At 35.9% G+C, this 26,435-nt stretch overlaps 1 protein-coding gene across 1 annotated transcript in view; it reads left to right on the top strand.

Moving 5' to 3' along the window:
- The first annotated feature begins 1,003 nt into the window (after positions 1-1,003).
- Positions 1,004-26,435, top strand: part of LOC140152496 (uncharacterized) — a 34,479-nt gene continuing 9,047 nt past the window's right edge. Inside the window, exon 1 of the mRNA XM_072174829.1 lies at positions 1,004-2,138. Coding sequence (XP_072030930.1) covers positions 1,853-2,138 — 286 coding nt within the window. The 5' untranslated portion in view covers positions 1,004-1,852. The remainder of the gene's footprint in view (positions 2,139-26,435) is intronic.

Raw genomic sequence — 26,435 nt, 5'->3', positions numbered from 1 at the left:
CCGCTCTAAACACTAGTCAGTAACTAAACAGTTGTCCAACTGACACAACAGCAAAATGCACTGACATTGAACAGCTTCCTGGACCACATTCACAGCCCAATTATTGGCATCCAACACAAGAAATCTGTGAGTAAGTGGAATAGTGTGGAATATAAGACGACATGTTTCTCTTGAAGAAAGTGTGTGAAAAGAGGAAGCAGTCCCGTTCCACACTATTCCACTTACTCTTTGGAAATAATTACCTGTGTAAGGATCTTACTATTTATATGCAAAATATTTCGTTTTTCGCTCAACGTATTGAATCTAAATCCTCCAACGGACAGTGTAAATGACTCGGTAATTTAAACGTTGAAACACATTGGGTGGTTTTGCTCCGTGTAATGAGCAGTTTTCACCACCCCTTGCATATTTCTGCCAGCTGCATGCACCTTCATTTTCAGACCACATATTAAAATAATATATAAAATAGCTTACGGGTAGACTCGGTATTGTTGGTCGAAGCAGCCAAAAAATCGTATTTCATTATCTAAATCAATATATTATTGAAAAAAACACTTTTTTTTGCAAAATTTCATTCTACAAATCATATACTTTTGAAAAGTTTTCACCACCTCTTGCATATTTCTTCAAGCTGCGTGCACCTTCATTTTCAGACCACATATTAAAATAATAAGATAGCTTAAAGGTGTAGGCTCGGTATTCTTGGTCGAAGCAGCCAAAAAAACGTGTAAATCAGAATATTATTTTTTTGCAAAAGTTCATTCTACAAATCGTAGAAAATTGAAAACTTTTGCCAAAGCAAAGCCAAAGCTCACTACCATTCGCAAGATGCTGTGAACTACCAAATCGCAACAGTTTAAAATAGCCTAACCTTAAGATCAAGCCAATGTGGACGGATTTGTAAACCGCTGTTGCGCCAACAAGCGACACATTAATTGAGAGGTATATTTTAGTTCTGGTACAGTAAAGCAAACAGCAGCACGTCCCGCATCTGCTGTTGCACATATAAACCATTTCAACTGACACAGTGCGTTGGTTAATGCGGGTGCTCGATCCTTGCTTGCTTCTATAGCACTAAAAATAGATGAGCAAGAAGTGATATATATCATGATACCATACCGAGACGGAATACATTGGGCTTGTGCGTTGTGTTTGTCGTAGACGTCTTATTAAATAACGACCTTTGCATTCAGTTGAGGTATTAACCTGGCGTTGTAAGCTACAAGCTCCTTCTGGATTTATATACGGACTACTTTTCTTAATTGTTGGAACAAGTGTATACCGTGCTGATTGAATTTGATAATTTTAAAGGCCGTGTGCCTTTCCTGGCCGGCCGGCAACATGGCTTCCCTTCTTCTTTACCCACTCTTCTATGGAGTGGAAGTATTTCTTGCATCTGCATTAGTCACCCAAGTAGCTGTTTCAGTAGCCGCAGTGATAGTTTCCACTGTTACCTTTTACTATTGTCGCCATCAAGTGAATCTATGGAGAAAACCATGAAGACAATATTTTGACTGCGATTTTATTTAGCTTCAGAGACCAAGGTGATGCTGCTACAAGAGCAAGGATTAAGATTCCAAAACCTTTTGATGAGTATGCCTCAGGAGACACCGATCGCTCGTCATCAGAAAGTGAAGTATTTGAAGTAATACCATCTGAAACTTCCGGACTTGTTGAAGAATATGGCGTCTATCAAAGAAAAATACGAAGTCTTCTTCGTTCTGAACCAACACCAGAAAGATCTGGACGTGAAAGAAGAGGAACAGGGGAAGCGCCGGCCGGCTTGGGTGCAAGGTCGTACTCATTGCCAGCGGACAGACCACAGAGAAGCCGAAGACCTAAGCAAGAGGCTATGCACAGATCTCATTGGGTTGCAAAACCACAGCAAAGTACCTCAATTGTTCGAAAAGGAATTTTAATTCCTCCATCGGAAAGCGAGATTCAAGCTTTTCCTGTACCTCCATTGAGAAAGAGAAGAGACCGCAGCAGGGAAAGTCCATCAAGGAGGACTCAATTATCGTCTTCTTCGTCTTCATTGTCCAACTCTTCAGCAGAGTCTGAAGATGTTCATATTATCGCATCTTCCAAGTCTTCCGGGTGTACGGATCTTGATACTTCAACGTCACCCACAGCAAATGGTATGCAAACTCTATGCACGTTCAATTTATTTCTTAATTAATCCGTATTTACTTATTTTGAAGATGATATTCCCCATATCTTCCTGTCTACGATTGTTTTGTATTTGTTTGTTTGTTTTGTTTTGTTCCTTGTTTACCGGTCATCTCTAACAAACTTGCAAAGTAGTTGACCACTGTTATTCTTTTCGCGGCATTCGAATAGCAATCCATTAGTAAGCCTTGAACGATTATAAAATAATGTAAAGCACTGTTTTTTCCCTCTACGATAGATCTAAGTGATTTTTGTCGACGATGCGTTAAATAACTAAAATATTGTATATGTTAACCTGTGCAAACCGCTACAAAGCTTTAGGACAATGTGATCGAATTGAATACCAATGTAAAATTCGAATAATTATTTGAAGCACAAAATTAGATCTAGCTACACTTGTATTGTGTGCGCATAGTACAATAATCCCTGAAGTAAATAATGTAACAAATGTAATAAAAACTTATTTTTTGCGTTAATTTAACCGTTCGTTTTTGGTTTAATAAATAGTTCTGTCTGGAACTTAGCGGTTGGGGGGCCTCTAGGTTTATATGTACCAATGTTGCCTGTGGGGAGCCAGCCTGGGGCGCCGCAGCCCTCTCCATGCGGGAGGCATAGCAGGCGTAATTTCGCCAATGCGTCACAGTGTAAAGTGATATAGCTCGACCTTATTACGCCGGGCATGTCGGTATGTCCTAGGGGAGTGTGCCGTAGTTTCTAGAACAAACTATCCAGTGAAACACGTTTGTGTGAAACCCCTGTTAACTTGCCAACCTCTCTGTGGTGATTGTGTTAGCGACTAGCTTTTGAGGCTTGACATTTGTGCGCGCGAGACACGTGCCTATTATTTTCATTGTTTGGTACTCAATGTCTCGGCGGTTCCTTGTTTAATACTGCTATAGTAATGCTAGATGATACCAAATAGTGATATACGACTAAAGGTATGACATCACGTCAATTCAACCTATGCTTTGAGCGGAAGTCGAGATTACAACCTGGGGTGAGCGAGGAGGATGCCTTTAGCCTTTTCTGGGATTCCTTATTTGTCTTAATTTATTCACAACTTTCTGTTAACCCTACACGCGTTTAACCTATTTGAGTAATGTCAATCAGATCTTCTCATTAAATATTCCATCAATTGTTTTCAGCATACTCAAAGAGGTAATGTGAGGTAATACTAAGTATATTGTTAAATGTACCATCAATGACTTATACCATTAGAATTGTTGTTAACAAACAAATACCAAAATTAGGTCATGCGTCTTTTTTTTTTTTTTGATATCTTCAGTAGATGACCAGATGACTATCTTCAGTAGATAGCTAAACGCATGTGGGCTGATAATAGGACATTTTCAAGTTTACTTATATGTAGGCTACACATAATGCCATATGTCACAAGTTACGACCCTCATTCGTGACATGCTATTTTCATAGCTGAAAACAACAATTTTGAGATGCATTGTTATACCATTTTATGTACCAATTACAGGTATGTAAAGGTATACCTTGTTGTAAAGCATAATGAACAGTGCTTACAATGACCCAAACCTGAAGTTAATATTCAGGCTGTACTGGAAGATATACAGGGTGTAACTATTAACTTTTTAATGAACATGTGGTAAAGTATGGGAGTGCCTATGCCTATTTCTTTTCAGGAGTATTTTCTATGTTTCTAATCAAACAAATCTTGAAAATACCCACCAGAAAATATATACTTTATATACAGTGCGATGCTTACTTCTATCGCGTGCTTCCATGTATACATGGTGAGAAAATTTTGCTTCGTTATCAGACCTAATTAATTATTCAAAACGTTTAATTAGTGCTAATTAGTTGATTAAATACTTTTCAGTAACTGCTTTTAGTCATAAATAATCATTTAAAACCAGAAAGAATACACTATCTCTTTGTTTGTCACTTTTAGACTAATTACTTGCAATTCTGAAAATTGAATGTTTTACATTGAAGCCTATGTGAAAAGGCATGGACGGCCCAGTGAACGTGCTCGTAAGTCCAATTAATTAGATGAAATTTCACACAAAGTACATAATTATTTAGTTCCTACAATTACTGACATCAAATTGGTATTAAATAATCATAGTTTTCAGCTCAACATAAAACAGAAAAAGTACGTCATCAAATTGTGTATGAACTTTTTCCATAGACTTTCTATGGTACCGTGTCCGCACATCCGTGTCCGCACATCCTCCACCCTGCAAGTTCGTTAGCTTAATTGATCATAATTATAATAAATAGCATCAGTGGAAAATCCTGGTTTTGGTGTCAAATTAAAAAGAAAGAACTACGCTGTAAAACGAGACCATATAAAGGTTGTAAGTATTCATCTTCATTTTGAAAGTATCATTTCATTTGTTCAAGAAAAATGTCACGCCTCCACCCTGTTGAGGGTCCTAATATAAGACTCATCATGCTCATGGCCTCGTAAGTTCATAACCGTGTAACATGTGGGTTAGAAAGTGTTAAGAATATTTTTACGGCTAACAAGGAATCAAGATCAAATTTCCATATACCACCCGTATCCACACCACACGCTAATAGAAAATCAATATTGCAACTATCAGTCAGCATTCAGTTTTCTTCAAAAAACTGAAATGCCTGGATAAAATATAATAAAAAATAAAAATAATTAAGATTAAAAGAGTACAGAGTAACTTATGATAACTCATTAAATATTCCATCAATTGTTTTCAGCATACTCAAAGAGGTAATGTGAGGTAATACAATAAATACAATAAATGTACCATCAATGATTTATACCATTAGAATTGTTGTTAAAACAAACAAATACCAAAATTAGGTCATGCGTCTTTTTACATTGAGTGATATCTTCAGTAGATGACCAGATGACTATCTTCAGTAGATAGCTAAACGTATGTGGGTTGATAATAGGTTATTTTCAAGTACGTGTTTATGAATGTAAACATCTACGAATAAGTAATTACCCCCTTTATTACGAGATAGTAACTCAAAATCTATGCATCAATATTTAAAACCGAAAAAGCAAAATGAAACCCAATTTTGTTTGTCAAATTTTGATGCCTCATTTGTCTTAATAGCGCAACATTTGTTGACATGGTTACCCTTTGAATGAAAAAGACCCCTTTCAAAAGTTGCACCTAAACTCATTGAAAATGTTGCTTTTGTTGCTGAGGTGCCTGTTCGTCACTGGTCACCGCGCGGTTCATCCTTGACCATCATGAATGGTACACTGACTTGAGTAGCTTTTTAGTGCAACTTTTGAAAATGCACTGTTTTTATTCAAGGAGTCTCCCCATGGCTACAAACTTTGAGCTATCCAGACAAATGAAGTATCAAAGTTTGCAGAATTAACCTGGCTTTGTTTCTGCTATTTAGCTATAAATTACACAAAGTACATAATTATTTAGTTCCTACAATTACTAACATCAAATTGGTACTAAAAAATATGGATTTTAGTTTTCAACTCAACATAAAGGAGAAAAAGTACGTCATCAAATTGTTTATGAACTTTGTCCATAGACTTTCTATGGTACCGTGTCCGCACATCCGTGTCCACACATCCTCCACCCTGCAAGTTCGTTAGCTTAAATAGCATCAATGGAAAATCCTGGTTTTGGTGTCAAATTAAAAAAGAGCTACGCTTTAAAACAAGAGGGTCCCAATATAAGACTTATGGCCATTAGTTCATAACCGTGTAATATGTGGGGTTAGAAAGTGTTAAGAATATTTTTTTGGCTAACAAGGAATCAAGATTAAAGCATGTGATCTGCTTCTAATATCATCTATATATTACAGACTCCTCTGGGTAAAATGCTATACAAATTGCATAAATCAAAATTAAAATAATACAATCCAAATCAAAAATACGCTCTATGAACATGATGAAAAATGATTCATTAACAAAAACCAGTAAACGCTACAATTGTAAAACGTTGGAAAAAAAAATCAAAAGCAAAATGAATAATAAAAAAAAAAAACGTTGAAAATTTGCGCTTTAATTCTTTCCGTAAATTGACGGTTATAAGAAAGCTGGCAACTAGACAGAAATCTGGTTTAGACTCAACATCTTTTGTTAACTGCGTGATGGCAACTTTATAGGTTAACTGGTACGTAAACTCTCACCGCGAGTCTCACGTATTTTTTGATTGGGAAAACGACAACATCAGACGTCAACAACAAACTATACAAAAGAAACAGATTTCAAATAACCAATTCGCTTATTTAATGAAATCGTTTGACCTTTTCACACCAACTACATTACGAGTATGTACATATTGATTCCAACATGTAGGGTAAATTACCCGGGGTAAATAGGGCATACGCAAATTAAAACAGCTAGCATAAAAATATATACTACCCTGTATATTTTCGTTTTGTTCAACGGAGAGCCCTACGGAGGAAGCGATGACATGTTGATAAATCAAGCTTACATTTAATTTTCAAATTAATATAACAATTAACATGATATGAGATTGTGCAATCAATATTACTCGGATTATCACAAAGTGTTGTGTATATTGTAATGGCTTTAAGTTTGGATCCAAGTGTACAAAATGAGACGGATAAGAAGCATTGAGAAACATGCATACTTTACGACATTATGCTGCCACGTACAAGAAATGTGATGCGATCAAGCAAAATCAGTCGGAACTCGGAAATATTGATTTTGAGATATAGCCAAAAAGGGAAATATTTCCTTTTGTTTTCTATTGTTTTGGACACTCTTAAATTGATCATATCTTTGAAACTAGTTGTTCAATTGCAACGGGGTTTTCTGCAAACTGCAGCTTTGCAAATGTTTGTTACTATCTGACAAGAAACTGAAAATTTAATATTTCCGAGTTCCGACTGATTTTGCTTGATCGCGTCACAAATGGTTCCTACTATTTTAAATATTTTTTTTCTTTCAACTTTCAGCTTATTTTGGGCCAAACACGCTGTACCTGTTACGCGCTTCCAATTACAGAATTTTCAGTTCCCTGCATTTTACTGCTTTCTCATCTGATTTTCTCATGTGTGGTTCACCGCTTTGCAGTCAAATAGACACGCAAAAGAGGTTTCCAAATGCAGATATTTCTTTTTTTTATTTGATTTGTTCGGGTTTTGACAATCTTCGATAACCTAAGAAAGCCTTTATTGAAGCTTATTTCCATTGGGGGTCCATTTGAACACCGGGACGGGTTGGGAACAATCAGGGGTTAACACCTTTCAGGGGTTAACACCCTACTCTTTTCGAAACTGGCTGCGAGATACATGTACAGGTATGGCTCTCTCTACACGGGACCGATGGATTAACATCCCCTCCGAAGGACGTAGTACTTTCATGATTCATTTACTCAATTCACAATGAACCATGGGGAAAGCGGAAGATTTAATCTACAGATGTTGCCAATTAATTTCAGACATATTTTCCCTAAGTCAACATCACAACAAATTTCCACCGCTGGGAATTGAACTCGGGACCTCATACACTAAAGGCAAGTACCCTAACCACTAGGCCACGCTCTCCCTCATATTTATTTTATGCATTAATCTGTCACCGTTACATTGTCTCATCACATTATGTAGTCTCTACCATGTATACCCTATTGTGGAAGATCCCTGTTGTAACTACTGCAACTAAGGGACACGGTTGACTTAACTAGAGATGTAATAAATAAGAGCATCATATCCTTTCACTGACTACAGAGCAGAATCTTGTCTAAGACAGCTGTTTTCACGTATATTTATATTATAGTGTAAGGGTAGCCGTGCTTGTTGCTTCTCATGTCTTCTTAATCATATCACTGCTCATAATCGCGTGTTCAATTCTCCATATTGGAATGCAAACGCACTTTACTAGTGTTGTTACTTTTCATTTCCGATTCAGTGGAATTTCTTCTCGTTCTTCTGTTTCTCTTCTCCATGGCACAAACAGAAAGTAGGCATGGAAATCAGTAGCACATTCAATATTCTAAAAGGTCCCCGCGTAGATATGTTATAGATTACAACATGTGTCAAGTTCCATGCAAAAGCTATTATTTATCTTTCTGGATCACATCCAATTCTACCAGTTGTATACACGATAAAGGCATCATCATTCATCTTTCCAAAATACTAAGCCTTTATGTGACCCGTTCTAAAAACCCGAAACCTTTGAGAAAAAGACCCTTTAATAAAATACAGATAAAGACCCTTTAGTATACAGGCCTGCAAGTTTATAGCTGCATGCATCCGAATCAATTTTGACATGTCTTGGGTTTTATGGGAACGGGGTGCGTAATATTTATCAAAGAACGAAAGGAAATTATTTGAGAGAGGGGCAATATTTATCATTAATCATGTTAATAATCTCTGTTGACTTTTTATATTCTCATTCATTGCCATTGCTGTATAGTGCCACAAATGATTCATTTCTCAGAATCGCATAATTTGATTCATGTCAATATTTAAGGAACCTTTCATTATTTTATATCTTCAAAAGCATACATTGTACAAAAAAACAAACTTTGTATCTTTTTAAAGCTTATTTTCTGATTTATGTATATTAATCGTTTAGCGCGAAATGAAAGGACGACTAGGCAATTATCATGATCATGATACGAGGCGAAACGGTACAATTCTGGTTTACCCTGCGCACCATGTGTTTTCAATACAATTCTGGTTTACCCTGCGAATCATATTTTTTGGGTGGGGGTGGGGTAGGGTTAGAGTTAGGTTTTGGGTTAGGGTTAGGATTAGAGTTAGGGTTATACTGTCCTTGCGTGCAGGGTGTACAATCAGAATTATTCCCCTTAAAAACATAGTTTCGTAGTTATCAATATGCGATACTTTGTTTGCTCGGAATAATTAAAAAAACAACGAATCAAAGTAGATGTAAAGCGTATAAAAATGGGACAGGATTATTCTATACTAAATTTATAATCTGACCACGAGTTGAACGTTCCCAGAACCAAATGAAACAACTTAACATTTCAGTCTTGGTGCATGGTCTGAAAGATGTTTATTATTAGCAGGCTGAAGTCTGAACACGCTCTCTCTCTCTCTTCTATAGCGTGAGAGGAACAGTGTGTAGAAAGTGAATGTTTGTATATTTTGTTGATTGATGTTTTCCGGCTGGGAAAATAAACGTTGACCTCTGCAAGATAAAATTATCCACAGACCTGGAATCTGCAGACGGATCCTTACAGACATACATCGTAGATAATACTAACATGAAATAACACTAATCAGAGGCCCAACAAAATGTCATAATGTTATTCCAAAGGAACATGAAATATATTTACCTTACTAGCCGAAGTATAGTCATGCTTGAAAAATAATTAATTTATACAGCTATTCATATGCAAGGAAAGCTATGAGTTCTGGCTGAAATAACTTTTCACTGGTTTATAATTATGTAATTACATTATTAAGGGGGGGGGGCCTTTGGGGGCGCCAGCCCCCGGGGTCAAAGCAGGGGGCGGCCAAAATGAAGGGGCGGCGGAAGAAGAAGGGGCGGCAAAAACAGGGGCGGCAAAAACGAAGGGGCGGCAAAAAGAATTAGTAAATAAAAAAGGGCGGAAAAATGTGAAAAAATGGTACTATACATCAAAATGTGTTGCTTTTAGGGCGCTAGCGCCTGAAACCCTTTTTGGTTTTTTTTGCTCTTCACTTTTTCAAACGACCGAGAAAAAAATTGGGTCAACCTTTTCGGGCTGTTGAGGAAGGGCGGCAAAATTGAATTTTCTTCAGCCCCCCCGGGGTTGGGGCGGCCACGGTACGCCACTGAATTACGTCTCTCAAAGAAGAGAACTAGTGCTGATTAATCGAGTGGTGTTTCTCCGATACAGTAAATTAATATAATAAAACTTGCTTGAATTTTAACAATTTACTGGCAATAAGATTTAGTAGAAAAGACAAAGAAGAGCATTAAAGAAGAAGACGACGAAGACGATGAAATAAAAATAAAAAACGTACAAATCACACACAAAATGAATTGACGCAGAAACTAGAAGAAGAATGAGAACGGGAAAAAAAGAAGTGAATAAAAACTCACGAAGAGAAGAGAAAAAGCTTATTAACATCTTAACATGACATATTTGTTATCTTCAGTAGATAGCAAATAAACTGTATCGGTTTGATCACTTAGTACACCACAACTAAGGTCAAATCCGACATTGACATACTTGTGACCCTTGTAGTGAAACTTCTAACAAGGTACATTGATATATAGCCAGCCAAGAACCTATCGGACAAATTCATGGCATAGAACTAAAGCCTGGAAGGTGATCAACCATACGTATTTTCAATCAGATAATTCACCTCTTCTACACGTTAATGATATTGCATTCTTTAGTGAATATTGCCTGCATGTCCCTAACCGTGAGGTCACCTTTCCTGTGGCCCGAAACCGCCAACAGACAAGAGAGATAAGATACCTCGTCCATCAATTAAAAGTTATGCCTGGTTTCAAATACTTCTCCCCCGTAAAACTCTCAAGAGTAAGCAACAGAGGCCATTTATTTGCTTCCTTGTAATCACTTAGATGACTATTTTTGTCGTCAGATCATATTAGAAATTTATGCAATGCCTTCATTGCAGACATAATTGGACATTATTTCATCACTGGTAAGACCAATTTACGGCCACGAACTCTGGCCGTCCTTTGGTATGTTAATAGTCTTTCCACAGCAATATATTAATAGCCTAACAAAAGCTTCGCACATTGTTTTATTATAATATACTTGAATGACAAATACTCCAGAAACCAAGCGTGTTCTAAAGCATCAATTAAATAACAGAAACGTTTAGAAAGTTTCGAATGATTGTGGTCTTCAATAATCATGATAATTGATGCCACACAATAATTCGAACATCTTTGGGTCAAGCGTTTTGAGGTCATCAACGAATAGTCAAAAATGTATTTAAAATTGTTTTCATCATGAAATATAAATGGCTTATAAAGGACATAGAATGATAATGTTATAATATTTCTTCTTTTTGCTTAAGAAAATTATAATTAAGATATTACTAAGTGATCAAAATATACTATGTATGTAATTGGGAAATAAACTGTCAAGTTAACCAAGTAATGCCACAAAGTGCAAAGCGGTGAACCACACATGGAGATTCGTTCCCTGCCAGGGATTCATTCTCAGTTAACCGCCTCTCTGCGCAATTTCAGCTTTCAAAGCTGTTTTTAAACTTCAGATTTCAAATGACGATAGAGTATTCAGTATATCAGGAGCCCGGGAAAGGAGCTAGGAGCCTATAGTTTTATAATATTTCTTTTAATAGCTCATGTTATATTGGATAGATTCTATTTTGACATTTGAACTTGATGACAAACTATATATAAAATCTATTGTAATAGCCTCGCGAGTATTATCAGAATCCCTGTAGAGCTTTCCGTGTAATCCAGGGTTTGTTTGTGCTTTTTAAAATTTTGGTCTTCATCAGTGCACTGCTATTTTTACCAAGTGCCAGCGGGTCCTATCAAAACTTATAACGCCGAGGTGAATACTATTTCTGACAAGTTTTGGTGCCAGGTAGAGGTTTGGCTCTATTAATAGCACGTATGTGTGATTATTTAAGTTCAACCCCAAAGTAGCTTGCGTGCACAAACTGATAGATGTAATAGCTTGTAATCATGGTAATTTAAAGTAATACTAAAGGGACCAAAATAGAGGCATGCTTAATTAATAAAATAGACAACCTAAAGAAGACAATTCTGATGGTCAAAACGTGGAAGGAGCGTCTCTTTTGCATTTCATACGAAATAGTTTTTTTATTGTCAAGTTCCTCTGTGTGGAGAAGACGGGGAAAAGGTGTACAAATCACAGTTGTCCTTAAGTTAAAAAACCCGCAAAGCGTGTCTTTGTAGTACCTAGTAATTCCCTTATAAAAAAGTATCAAAATTATTACTTCTGGCTACAAAAGTCCCGTAAAAAGGACAACAATTAAATTGGGGTCATTGTTGTCATACTTGGGGTCCCACAAGGAGTCTTTTCACGCGAAGGGTTACTTCGAAATCGATCGGGCAAATTTCAAGCAGCCAGTTCGTTAGGACCAAAGGATATAAAAATCTTTTGTCATGTTTCTCTAAACAGGTTTAATAACTAAACAGCAGCTTGCGTAACTCTATAAACTCTTTAAACTTCCCTGGTTTAAGGAGAATAGCAGGTTAATTGGAATCATTCGCACCCATTTCTAACTGTCACTTCCCTGACATTACAATCCATTTGGAGGCATTCGGATGCATTTCGACCCATATGGGTCCATTTCGATTTGGACTCATTTCGTATAATGCCCAATAGCAATTTTCAAAAATGAATGTTTAAAATCAAGGCTTGAATACAAGTAGGTGGCAGGTACATTGTTGCTAAGACGTTCTTGCACTCACGTAATGTTGTCATGATTTATACTTTTACAACTTTCTTAGGAATCATTCAAACAGTCGGAAACCGTAATGTTTGAATATTATGTTATTATTATCTCTTGTAAGGTTGAAAGAAAACTAACAGTTGTTTGTGTTGATAATAGTTTTCTAATAAGCCTCTCTCTGTGACCTTGAAGCGCACAACATGACGTAGCGAATGTGCTATGACGTACATGGCTACTTAAAATTGACACGACCAGAATGCTAAGCACGAACTTACCCGCTTGCTTGCAAAGATCTATGCCTATAGGGCCAGATTGGTAGATCGAGAACCCATTGTCGGCAAGCTAGGCGGTCGAGCAGGCACCGTGGTAAGAAATCAGCTTGAAATTACTGACAGCTTTAACATATTAATTACTCTCTTTATATATATACATGACCAAACATGAACGGGACAATTGCCTGTTATATTATCTTATAAAAAGTTATAAAACACGCGGGAAAAAGCACCAGGTAAATAATAATAGCAAAAGACCATCTCAAGTTGTCTATCCCAGAGCAGTGTTACGTCATATCGCTCATTATACATGTTATACCACCATCGAGACTTCCAGCAGTACCGTGTGAACTTCACCTTTCTCTCTAATAAATTGCATTAAGTGATTATTTTGTTTGTGGGAAGCCATGAATAACGAAGGTAGACCATTGCCTTGTTGACAGTGAAATACAAATCATATGCAGCGCAAATATAGTACATACAATACCAGGTCTGTGAGTTTGCCAACTTCATAATCATCTTCATCCCCGGGCTTCATCCTCAGCAGGATAAGGAAAGCCGAAGGAAAGTTAATATTTGATCAACTCGAGATTCTGATTCCGCTTAGGAAATATCTAAAAGCATCCTTTATTAATTCAGTACATGTTATTTGTAGCATGAGAATAAAAGTTACAACTAAAGTTTTAAAAAAATCAGAATTTACGAGAAATGTGGCCAAAAAATGTGCATTAGATAAACAGTCGGACATCTTGTCGAGTATATCATGGTGTCAATATTAAGGGTAGACGAGGTATTGTTGGTCGAACCAACCTTAAAATCGATTTTATTATCTAGATCAATATATTATTGAAAATTAACACCTTGATGTTTTGCAAAAGTTCATTCTACAAACCGTATACGCTGCAAACTTGCTTAATTTATTGTTGTTAATTAGTTATGTATGTTTTACAAAAGTGTTGTTGTTTCAGCCCTCTTCACAACGTATCTCAAGAACCGCAGCACCTATAAAAGTATATCTGTGATATTTGAATTCTTCTACACACTCGCTATGAATTGAAGCAATGCAATTTTTGCCAAAGCTCACTACCATTCGTAAGATGCTGTGAACTACCAAATCACAACAGTTTAAAATAATTAATAACCTTAAGGCTTAATTTAAGAGTAGAACAATGATGGTTCAGTGATGGTTCTGCTGTTATTGATTAGTTCCTTTCATAATATTGAATAACATTTCCTACTACTTTCTTTTTTAGCCAAAATAATTATGAATTTTTCTTATATTTGGTACAATATTGAGTCAAGATATATCCTTTTGTTGTTTCTGCGAAACTTTTACGAATACATATCAGCCTTATGAACAACAAATGTTTCTCTTACTTTCAAAGATGTTTGACACGTTAGCATTAATGTCAGAGTTACCTGACAAGGTTTTCATGACGTAAATAGTTGATATTAGATCTATAAATAGAAGCAAGTAATAAAATCTTACATTTCCCGCAAAGTTTTGCCTATTTCAAATTAAGAAAACAATGTAGAGTTCCGATGTCCTGTGTAGTGAATCGGTGGTTCACATCTACTCAATGTTTTGATTTCATGTTTCACATGTTTTATAAACATATTAAGTCAATTTTGATCTGAAAATGACTGGTTAATTTTTGTGGCAGGGAGAAAGATCTCTAAAGGGAGCTTATAATAGATTGAGCACCTGTAGTTGTTGAGAGCAGTTACTAAATGAACATTGGGATCAGCAATTTTCTCTGGTTTATCCCTGTTTTTTCTAAACCATGACCGGCAGGGCCACTAGCGATCTGATAATAGTAACAGCAGCAGTAGATGGATAAGACTTACAGAGATCAGAATAAAAATAAACCGAGGCTGGCTTATTACTGGGGCTACTTGCAATGAGCCAAACTGTACTCTAACAACTTAACATTACATCCTACAGGGATGTTTTTTTTTTTCTTCTTTTTTTTTGGACAAGGGGGACTCCTAAATATGTGAAGGTTTATTTTTTCACACAAACATATGGGCTCATAAAAGTATCAAAGGGCTTGTGACTTTTTGTGACTTATTTAAAATATTGACCAAAATTCAGTTTCTATCACATTTTTGTTAACGCTTTTATTTTCTATAGAGAGCTCATAGCACAATTCGTGACTTTTTGAATCATTTGTTTTGGGCCCAGTGAGGAAACTATCACATATTTCTTGGAGCCCACTGAATGTCCCCCTGAATGACCGGAAAAGGGGGTCATAACATATTGTCAACCCGGTATGGGTGAGACATAAACATTGACTTTGGTTACTGAGATATTTGGTCCCCATTCCGTAGTAACGATTTTTAGAAAAACCCAACGAAATCTGCACCCAGTTGTAAAAAATATATTATTTACCCGTCACAAAAAGTAACTGCCATATTTTATGGGTAGGCCACAACAAACATTACTTTACAAACTTTACTTGCAATAATCATAATAAATGCACAGTTTTGGTTTGAAAATATATATATCCGTCATTTTGACACCTAGTTTATATTTGTTTGCTAAAATATGGCTAATTTTCTAATGATATCCAATGATGTTATACTTTTAAACTTGATAATTGACAAACACCTCGAAAAAAAATACACAAAAAAAAAACACCCAGCAGCAACAACAAAACAGAAAACGTACAAACAGGTTTCTGTCGTCATGGTCGTATTATCACTAAAATGATAAAAAATAATGCTTCAAAATGTCCATTCCCATTAAAAATATTAATGTATTTCTACCTCAAATCATATAAACAGATTTCTTGTAGTGTTTGTTACTTGAAATGAAATAGGAAACCACTATCATGACTATTATAACATAAAAAGGAAGCTTCATACCCATAAAATTAAAGGAGCTTTTCCCACAGCCTCATCTCCACTTTTCTGCAAAAACAATGTTGAGATTGCTATACCACCACTGACCACCGAAAGCCTCTAGTCTAGCTACGTAATGTGTATGTGCAAAACAATTTGTTGCCGATTCATTAGCTTGGGAAAATATTGTCAAATTTGTATTTACATTCTGTTAGCCATGATAACAAAACGAAATTATAACACAGTAAACATGGTAAATAAACTAGTATGGAGCAGGAGCAGTGTAATACACATTATGCGTAACTCGAAAACGCAAAATCGGAATCAACTGACATTCTGAGAATAAGCTTTTTTCGTGAAAAGCTACTGAGACGTGTCATAAAAGAAGAATGTTAGAATCACAAAATGGTCATTTGAAATATCTTGCAAAAATGAACACAAATGGGCCTAAACAAACCTCTACCCCGAATTTGGACGGCGTATACGGTACCCCGGATAAGGTGTTCTCGCTAGAGTGGTCTTACAATTACATGGAGCTATTTGTCTCTTTGTTTGAGCGTTTACGACGACATCCCTCTCGTTACCATGGTTACATGAGGGTTATCGTGTTGTAACGTGTATGAAATCATATCAGACTAGTCCATGTATTGTTTGAAGTGAGATACCACATTGAAATGTTGATAGGATACAAACCAATAACACTACCGTTAACAACAACAACAAACAACACCAATAACACAATTTTGAAGGAACTTGAATCCTGACACTTGCTCTTGCTCCCAGTCCTACCTAAAAAACGCAATTTGTATTGATTTATGATTCTGTATTCAACAGCACCGAGTTTATCTCAATCAAATGAAAGAGTTAAACAGTTTGCTTTGCACTTACGACAATGTAAAACGCTTAGCGGTAACTGTTTAACGTTTAAACAATAGAGGTTCTCATACCTCTTCGTGATCGTTAATATATGGCTTTTAAGTGATCCTTGATCGCTCTGATTTAATAATAGAAGATACGAAAACCAAAACTGTGCAATTATTATAATTATTGCAAGTAAAGTTTGTAAAGTAATGTTTGTTGTGCCCTACCCATAAAATATGGCAGTTACTTTTTGTAACGGGTAAATAATAATTTTGTTTACAACTGGGTACAGATTTCGTTGGGTTTGAATTATATTATTACAGTTTAAAGATTATATTATTACAGTTTAAAGATTGGTTACAGACCCCTTCAGTGATCTCAGTGAAAGTACAAAAAATTGTAAATTATTTATAAATTGTCTAAAAGTGAAGGATAAGTCATTAAACAAGTTACAATTGTCATTAGCTATTTTTGAAATGAAAAAAGAAGAAAACAGTGCTCAGTATTGGCAAAGTTGAGGCCCCATTCAAATACGTGTAGCTATTAAGGTGATAGAGTAGTGTTATAATGAGCACAAAGAATGTGCGGACATTACATGAATTCGTTTGGCGGTTTGCTCGAGCGTACGCGACAAGTACAAATCCGGAGGGGAGAAGTATCGTAGCATCTAACCCTTCCCTTCGTCAGATCTTAATTGACCAGCTACGGAAGACTTGCTGGTCATGTTCGTATGTCATATCTATTGTATTGCTCCCAGTCCTACCTAAAAAACGCAATTTGTATTGATTTATGATTCTGTATTCAACAGCACCAAGTTTATCTCAATCAAATGAAACAGATTGCTTTGCACTTACGACAATGTAAAACGCTTAACGGTCACTGTTTAACGTTTAAACAATAGAGGTTCTCATACCTCTTTGTGCTCATTAATATGTGACCGTACAGCACGAATGAGCCGTAAATTCCCAAAATTGTATTCTGAGTTACAGTGTAAAATGTGTACGAAGGTCGTATTCATCGGTAACTTAAGCTGGCGCGACATCTATCTCATTTTGATAGTCAAACACCAATCAATAATCCTATTGTTGAAGTGGATATTAAGCTTCTACCTTAGATGGCTATAGAAATTTTAATAGCTCTGGTCTTTGTTTGCTTTGGCTAAATCCTGTTCAAGTGGTGGGTAACCAGACATTGTATTTTGTATAAGTATGTATAACCAACAATTAACAATGAGAGAACTTTCTTGAACCTCGTTGACTTGGGGATGATTTGAAATGACCGCCAATTATGACTGTTTGATATTTATTGCCAGCAATGTGGAAAAAGTGACACATGTAGAAACGAAAAAAGCTATAATTTTGTTGAAGGAGCAAAGTTTAACAAACCATAACCTCGCTTCTTCTGGATATCGTTTGAAGTCAAATGATATACCATTTTAAAGCTTATGATGTATATTTTCTAAACACGAAATAAAACAAAATTGACCGGGGGAGGAATTTACGGCTCATTCGCCGTGAACGGTCACATATATGGCTTTTAAGTGATCCTTGATTGCTCTGACTTAATAATTGAAGATACGAAAACCAAAACTGTGCAATTATTATAATTATTGCAAGTAAAGTTTGTAAAGTAATGTTTGTTGTGCCCTACCCATCAAATATGGCAGTTACTTTTTGTGACGGGTAAATGATATATTTTTTTTAACAACTGGGTACAGATTTCGTTGGGTTTGAATTATATTATTACAGTTTAAAGATTGGTTAAGAAACTCAGGAATCAATGAATCAATATAGGCTTTTCCTTTCATGTATTCTCAAACTAATGTCAAACTGGGTCTTGAAACTGTGAAATCCTGACTTAAAACAAATTGTTACACAATTTTGAAACACTGGACTTAACCCAACGTCTGCTGCAAACTGGTTAACGAGCCGGTTTGGAGAAAGTAGAACTGGTTATCACTAGTTATTAGAATTTACTTGTTGACGAAGTCCCGTCAAGCGTATCCCTGTTATCATCCCACCCGGCCCATCTCCGAAAGATTTGAAATTCTTTAAAGGACAGTGGTTTGTTTACACAAATGTAGCTGTCCACCAAAAAGTAGAGCCGATCTAAACTTACTCAACCACCATGGTGGGTCACGCGTCATAGCTAGTTCCAATCACCTCGTTTATCCAATAGGTTCAAGCAGACCGACATCCAGAGTTCGCACGCGACCATTATCACTTTTATTTTGAAGCGCCAAATGTGTAGGTAAGCTTCAGGGCGTGCATGGTTTTTTGTTATGAAACTGTTTGATCTGAATTTGTGTAGAAAAGTTGAAAGCAATAGCAACAAAAATAAGACACCTTTATGGTTCATTTATAGTGGTTTCCTTATTTTAGATATTACTATTTAAATCATAATATCCTTCCAGTGATATTTGCCTCTTTAGAATAAACACATGCACATAGCACTTGAGGATAATTGATATGATGTTAAATTGAACATCACGCTATTGATTCACATGCAAGTGTTACATTAATTTGGTGTCAAAAGAATTACATCTTTAATTAGTTTGTGTCCTAAGGGCCTTTGCGATGCGATCTGTGTGTTTGGAATACAGAACTGGGACAAGCAGGCACTTAGACGAGCAGATAGGCGAGTAGGGCAGCAATCTTGGTTCACACGCGAGCGAACTTGGTGAGGCATATCAATGACTTGTCAACCTTGCTGCCCCGGGGTTTCACTTGCCTGGATTCGAAGATCATGACGTACTTAGAGACCTTCAAAAATGACTGTCAAGTTCAGAGCAGTGTCGACAGATCATCGTTAATTAAACAAACAAATCAAACAAATAGTAATCAGAGAGAGGAAATTAAGTGTTGTTATGAGTCCAATACCTTACTATCACGGGGTACGTTCCTAGGGATATAAAATGATAGATTAAATTAGTTAGCGATATTCTAAGAGTCACTTGATACTAGAGTTCTTTATATAGTTGCATTTCTAAGAAGATCACAAGAATCAATCTTTTAATTGACCTTATCAACATCGTTATTATTAGCAAATTTGAAGCTTTAGAGTCAATAAGCAACAAAACAATTGACTCTTTTTTAAATTGGATTTATGTTATTAGAATGGAGATGTTTGTGGTTTTCTTTGTTGGTGTACGTGGGTGCGATGTTATCGTCAACGTCACTAAGTAGGAGTACCGTGGTTACGCGTAATGGTTAACCGTAATCGGGAAAGTCTACGTTACTAGCAGACTTGCTGGATTGAATGCATGTACTAACCGTTCGTTCGTTTTCCTATCTCTTTTTACTTAGAGTAAAAAATAAAAACACACAATTTGTTTTATTCTTTTATGATATAATTAGAATGCAAACTTAAAATAACCATATTCTTAGTGTCTAAACTGCAAAAGAAAAGCAGTAACAAGTCGATTTTTTCTGATTAAATTACGGCTTGTTTTCTTTGTCCTTTTCGCATATCTTTGCGTCAATAAACGGTAAACGGTTGTTTACTGTTTTATTTTCTTCAAATGTGAGAGAAAAAATAAAATTATACCATTTAGACTTCTGATTTTGAATTATGAAAAAGGAAATAAATAGTTTTCCGTAGGTCAAGTTGTCCGTAGGTCAAGTTATCTGATATGCCCTTATGCAGCGAAATGTTTGCAGACACAATTACATTAATTATTCATCACTGTACATTAAAATACCAAATTTGCATATCAAAATGGTAAAGGGAAAACAATCCTTTTCCGTTTTCCTATTTTGAATTTATAAAAATAGAAAAACGGTAAATGACTGTTTTCGCTTTTCCGTTTCATTAAGAAAACAGAAAATGACCTATTTTCTTTTTTCCTAATTTAAAATCAGAAATCTAAACGTTATATTTCTGGGTTTGTTGTTTCTCTTACATTTTAAGAAAATGAAAAACAGTACCCAGTCGTTTACCGTTTTCGACACAAGAATGTGTGAAAAGAAAAAAGGAAAAATGTAATTGAAACTGAAAAAGTCGACTCATTGCAGTTTTTCGTTTGCAATTTATACCAAAATAGAATTCAAGAAAAGGTTAATTTAAGTTTACACTCTAGGCATATGAATAAAAGAATAAAATAAATTGAGTCTTTTTAGCCTTTACTGTAAATAATAAACAGATAGGAAAACGAACGAACGGTTAGTAGGCCTACCTGGATTACCAAGTCCAGAGGTACACATTTCCTACCATAGCTTTGACATGTAAATCAACCAAGAGCTGTTAACCAATTGACATCTATTGCAGTGACCCTGAAAGTTGTTTCCAGACATCCTTACGTTATAAACTTCCTACGGACTTGCGGTTTATATTAAAGAAAGCTGTTTGAAATATAATATATCTCCTCTAATGACATCATCTATTCTTACTTTCCACTATAGATATGATAGGATAGGGCATCAGCTTATTCGAGAGTATATATGGTAAATTGAAATTGTGCAATTTGCTTTATCTTGGGCCAAAATATGATCTTTATATACTCGAGGAATACAAGCACATTCCTTTTAAAATATCATTATCTGCTTTGATAGAACAATATCGAATCGGATGATGGGCTATGTGAACGTAATAATTTGTTTAAACTTATCTTGGCTAACTTTGTACGGAAAGTTTTTAAATAATTATGAGTGTTTCTAATATTTTTTAAAGTATTGTATTTGAAATGACTAACGATTGCACCGCCCTGAACTTAAAATCACCTATTTGTTAATTACATTTGATATGGAAACTCTCTCTGTTAGATAATAGTTAACATGTGTTAATTCATGTTCCATGGATAACGACTAGGTGTAATGTATTTTGATGCTTCGCCAGATTACGTCACGAAAAAGTCAACACCTGCTCCATACTTTGGCCAGCCGGTCGAGCGTAACCCGCTACCGCTCTGTGTAACAACATTAGAACAATACCAAGCGTAATAAGTGTCCTAAAACTATAGCAAGAAAAAGGTTGTTTTCATCTTACATGTGATACTTAAAATGCACGTAATTGTATTGGCAAAACACCCAACAGGATCATATGAATACGAGTATTTGTTTCTTCCATCAAATTGACCTCTATATAGTTTCCTGTGACACAATATATCATTTAACCATTTCCCTGCGTGTAGCAGGTGAAAACGATGTTTTCAAATGTTTTCCTAATCTTCATTTTATTGGCATTTTATCAAGGAGTCATTAACAGTGAATAGTGTTTGATCAGTGTTTCTTGAGATACAGATTTTTTTACATCAAACGTTTAGTTTCTATTAGAACCTTATGCTCGTACACCTATCTGTGTACAAAGGATTATTTACGTAGCGTAAATTAGTAGAAGTAGTGAGACACACATTTTCTACCGGAAGACTGTAGAAGGGGGTCAGGGCAGCTTCATAGCATGATATTTATTTGGAATTTTGCAATCACTATTCATTACTATCTCCCTGTGGATCGGCAATCAATCAACAAATCCATTTTCAACCATACAAACAAAAATGTTATTATTGTCAGAAATAGTACAATTTCATATAAAACCATATTAAAAACGCATACAAATGAGGACTAGCATTATTTAAGAATACATCTTCAATTTTTCGGGAAGTTTATCAATTCAACTGGCGAGTCGCGACCTTTAACTGGAAAGCCCCTGCAGTTTTGTTTGCTTCGCCAGGTGAAGAAACAACGTAATGCATTTAGTAGTTTTTTTTCTTTTTTATTTTCATATTATTTCATTTCTCAAACATAATTTGTATATGTTTGTCATATTCCATAGCACACATACAATTAACGTGATTAGGGTCTAGGGTGTTAATATTTTATAGAATTATTATCAAATAATCTCAAATACCTTTGACGTACTCCAGTCACGTCTGATTGTATCATATCCTGCTTGTGCAATCTAATATTTGGCAGACGGCTAATGGCAGATGCAATCACACCTATACCAGATGAATGTAAATCAATCCCTACCCCGCAAATGAACCTAAAGCTTTACAGTGTTAATTAAATTGTTTGTGCAATAATTAGCTCTTTTATCTTTAACTTATATCTACACTCAACCAGTCAATTTTATACGCTGTACGAGAGTCGGTCAGTATGTAAATGAAAGTTGTCTTGTGACCCGCCCCATATATGGATTATTTTCAAGACATTTCTCTTTGATCACATAAACATTGTACCTTTGTCTTTCAAACAACACATGTAAAATGATATCGCACACTTGATTGCGTAACAGTATTAGCATAAAAACAATGGTCTACAGTCACTGGCTAAAAATGAAATGATATATTGAGGGTTGTATATTTTACATTTTCTCAGGAATTATAGTATGGAGAGTGGTGCCTTTCGGAATAGTAGTAGTAAGTTGTCTTTGCGAGATAAATTATATCGTCATGTTGACATAATGCTGATAATAAGTCGACATTATCTTGCCAAGTCGTGGCACTTATATGCTTCCGTACTATACAGTATGTTTGACAAAAGTTAAGGTTAGCAATTGTGATTTGATAGTTCACAGTATCTTGCGAATGGTAGTAAGCTTTGGCCAAAATTGCATTGATCATTTCATAGTGAGAAGAATTCAAATATCACAGATATACTTCTGTAGGTGCTGTGGTTCTTGAGTTATGTTGTAAAGAGGGCTGAAACAACAACACTTTTGAAAAACGTACACATATCATTAAACAACAATAAATCAAGCACGTTTTCAAAGTATATGATTTATAGAATGGACTTTTGCAAAACATCAAGGTGTTATTTTTCAATAATATATTGATTTAGATAATGAAAATCGATTGTTTTGGCTGCTTCGACCAACAATACCTCGTCTACCCTTAAATGAGGTTATTGGATTCACAATGAACGTTACGAGTTGAAGTGGGTATTAGAGAGATTGCGATTTCCAAACGTAGTATAAGCAACGCCTGTGCAATATATTCAAAATCCCGTCACAGGAGAGTGATTTTGAATAGATTCCACTGCCGTTCGATACGTACTTTTTGTGCCCGGGTTTGAGCCGGAGCGAAAAAAAACCCAGAAATGGATTACGAGTCCATCGCTTTGACCGCTCCGCCACGGGCAGCTGCTTCATAGTGCACTTATACTGCGTGGAAACTTTACAGCAAACATGATTCGACCTTTACTTAAACCTGGTTAACAGGAAATTACTCCAGCAAAATCAATCGATAAAGTCTAGCCCATCCTCCACATTGAATGGTGGACTGCACTTATGCCCAAATATGGCACTTGCCAATCAATAATCACCCACTTGAAATCCCTGACTCGCTCCACTGACCAAATGTACGGACAGATATGGGAGTTGTTTTTGCTGTTATTTGTCACTTACATATCAGGGAGGTACGAACATTTGCAGATGCCCCACCTACTCAGTTTTTAGCCTACATGTAATATATACATTATTCTTGATTGACAATGATTGACAGCAAGTACAAAAAATATTCGTCAAGTGGTTTAGCTTTAATGAGTGATAGTCACTAAAAGTTGCATTCGATTTACACAGGGAATTTTGCAGGCCATGCGTGCCCTTCCTTACTAAAACACCAAAGTGCGAATATTTCCAACCATCTAAATTAGCTAAAAATTTAGGACATGTTAAAAAACTATATTTTCTAGAATTTCAGAGGGTACAATAAATATTGGCCGTTATTTTTCACACAGTGACGTTAACTAGGCAATGCCCTATACCTATAACATACACTGTTTGTAGAGGTCACGCGTCAATGGTCATGATGATGAGAGCACTGTGTATTGTGTATAGGAAAATGAACAGTATTAACTGCAGTATGTTAAATCAGCTGGGGAAATGGAGTATTTAGTAATATGAATTGCTGTGGTCCGGAAAGAATAAAAGAATTGTGAAAAACTTGATTTCTTGGCGAATGAGGTACAGAATTTGTATGTAGGGTATAAAGTGTATGTGAGAAAGTAGTGCCAAAGTGATTCCCAGGTAGAGCTGTAGCCGTGTTCAAAAATTCTGGATATCAGTTTTATTGCCACTAATTTTGGTTATGAAACACCGCGGGAAATGAACATGATCAGATGATGAAGTAGGAATGTTTGTTTATCATCAAACCAATGATTGACTGAAGGATTGGTGTCACTTTTTTTGAATTAATGAGTTGTTAAAATTAATATGACTCAAAACTGATGCGAAGATTCACTAACCAGTTATTTGGAAATTAAACCAGACACATGGCCAATGGATCTTCCAGTGAGACGGGGAAAGACTCAAACAGAAATAAACGTATAGCAAAATATAACTTCACAAATAAACTTTAATTTCTCATCAACAAAGTGATCACAACATATTATAGATGATTGAATAATTATGCTCAGGTCCTTCCTCTCCAGCGGCTGGCTGTCATCTACCCAGAATAGTAGACCAGGGTAATTGAGGAGAGGGAGCCGCGGAGCGATATATTTAAATTAGCTATGGAAAGCAAATAGCGTCATAACAAAATATTACACTTGGGACAGTGAATAAGATTTAGCATGATTTTAGATATATTTCGTACCCAACGAAAAATATCATAGAACAATAGCGTCGTGTTACGTGTAAATACAGTCCCGAGGAGCATCTGTTTATTCTCCTTTATCAGTTGTTTTATTTTTTTTAACTTGCTGGTTACGGCTACCGCGTGACTCTAATATCATGTTAATGACAAGGTCAGTGAGCAACATAGTATGTTATTACGCGTAATGATTTAGTCCTCATGGAGTATGATCATTCGACGACCTCATAGGGCAGGCGAACTATTGCATAACCTTTGTTAGTCAATAATGGTTTCGTGTTAGACAACGAAATATGATATGTAAGGACTGCTGATAAAGGAATGCCTAACCGGAAGTAAACTAGATGTTGCAATTAATTAAACTTGCAGGCAGGGCTAATCACACCGCTATGTGTATGATACTTGCTGGCCATCACGCCGACCGGCCGGCCGGGCTCGCTCGTTGCCAGCATCACCGCACATTCCGAGCTGGCGATCTCAAAGACCAATAATAGAAAGAGTATTTTGCAGTTCGACTGAACCTAGATTCCTTGCATGTCGGATAGCGAAAGACTGACCCGGACCTCAATGGTCAAGCTTAAGTAATCATAACATAACCAAATTTCTTGTCATGTAGTAGTTACACTAAAGCCCAGCATGATAAAAACAGATGGTAGAAAAGTTCTCCATTACAAAATATTTGTCTTTTATTATTTTTATTATCCAACAACTTTGGCCGCTTTTTTAAAGCAGTTTTATACATGATGCTACATGTATATAAGATTTTATTAAATGTACAGTTAAACAATTACCATTGTAAAACAACAACAACTTAAACAATTGTAGTCAAACCTCCCGGGCAAACCTCATTTGATCAAAATTGGCAACATCAGTTTTTGTAAAGTGTAGGCTATAAAAGAAGTCTGTCTGTCTCAAAATGAAATTGTGAAAATGTTGGAATGTGTACTTGGGTAACGTGTCTTTTTCTCTATCTTGGTTTCTTTCACTGTCTGTTAGTGTTATGGTCTGTCTGTACCAGAGAAGATCTGATTTAATCAGTTGAGCTGTTTTCAATGAGTGTTATCTTGGTTTAATAGCTTTTAATGGGGTTTAAGTCCTGCAAATGTCGTGGTGAATTCTACTGTAGACATGACTGCATCATGGATATATTCTCTGTTCTCTGACGTTTTAAACAAATGCTTTCACTACACTTTAAAGGCCAGCCTTATTGCGTGATTTGGCAGTGTCCGTAGCCTATTGATTTTATGCTAAGACTGTTACGTAATCAAGTATGTGGTATCATTTGTAGTACGAGGGTTGGTCAGTGTGTAATAAAAGTTGACTTGTAACCCGATATATGGACTATTTTCATTACATTTCTCTATGAACACATAAACACTATACCTTTGTCTTCAAATAACATATATATATATGTAAAACAC

The sequence above is a fragment of the Amphiura filiformis genome, chromosome 5, assembly GCF_039555335.1.
Source record: "Amphiura filiformis chromosome 5, Afil_fr2py, whole genome shotgun sequence".
Classification (NCBI taxonomy): Eukaryota; Metazoa; Echinodermata; class Ophiuroidea; order Amphilepidida; family Amphiuridae; genus Amphiura; species Amphiura filiformis.
Note: the sequence above shows the minus strand (reverse complement) of the source record. Positions and strands in the feature narration are given on the sequence as shown.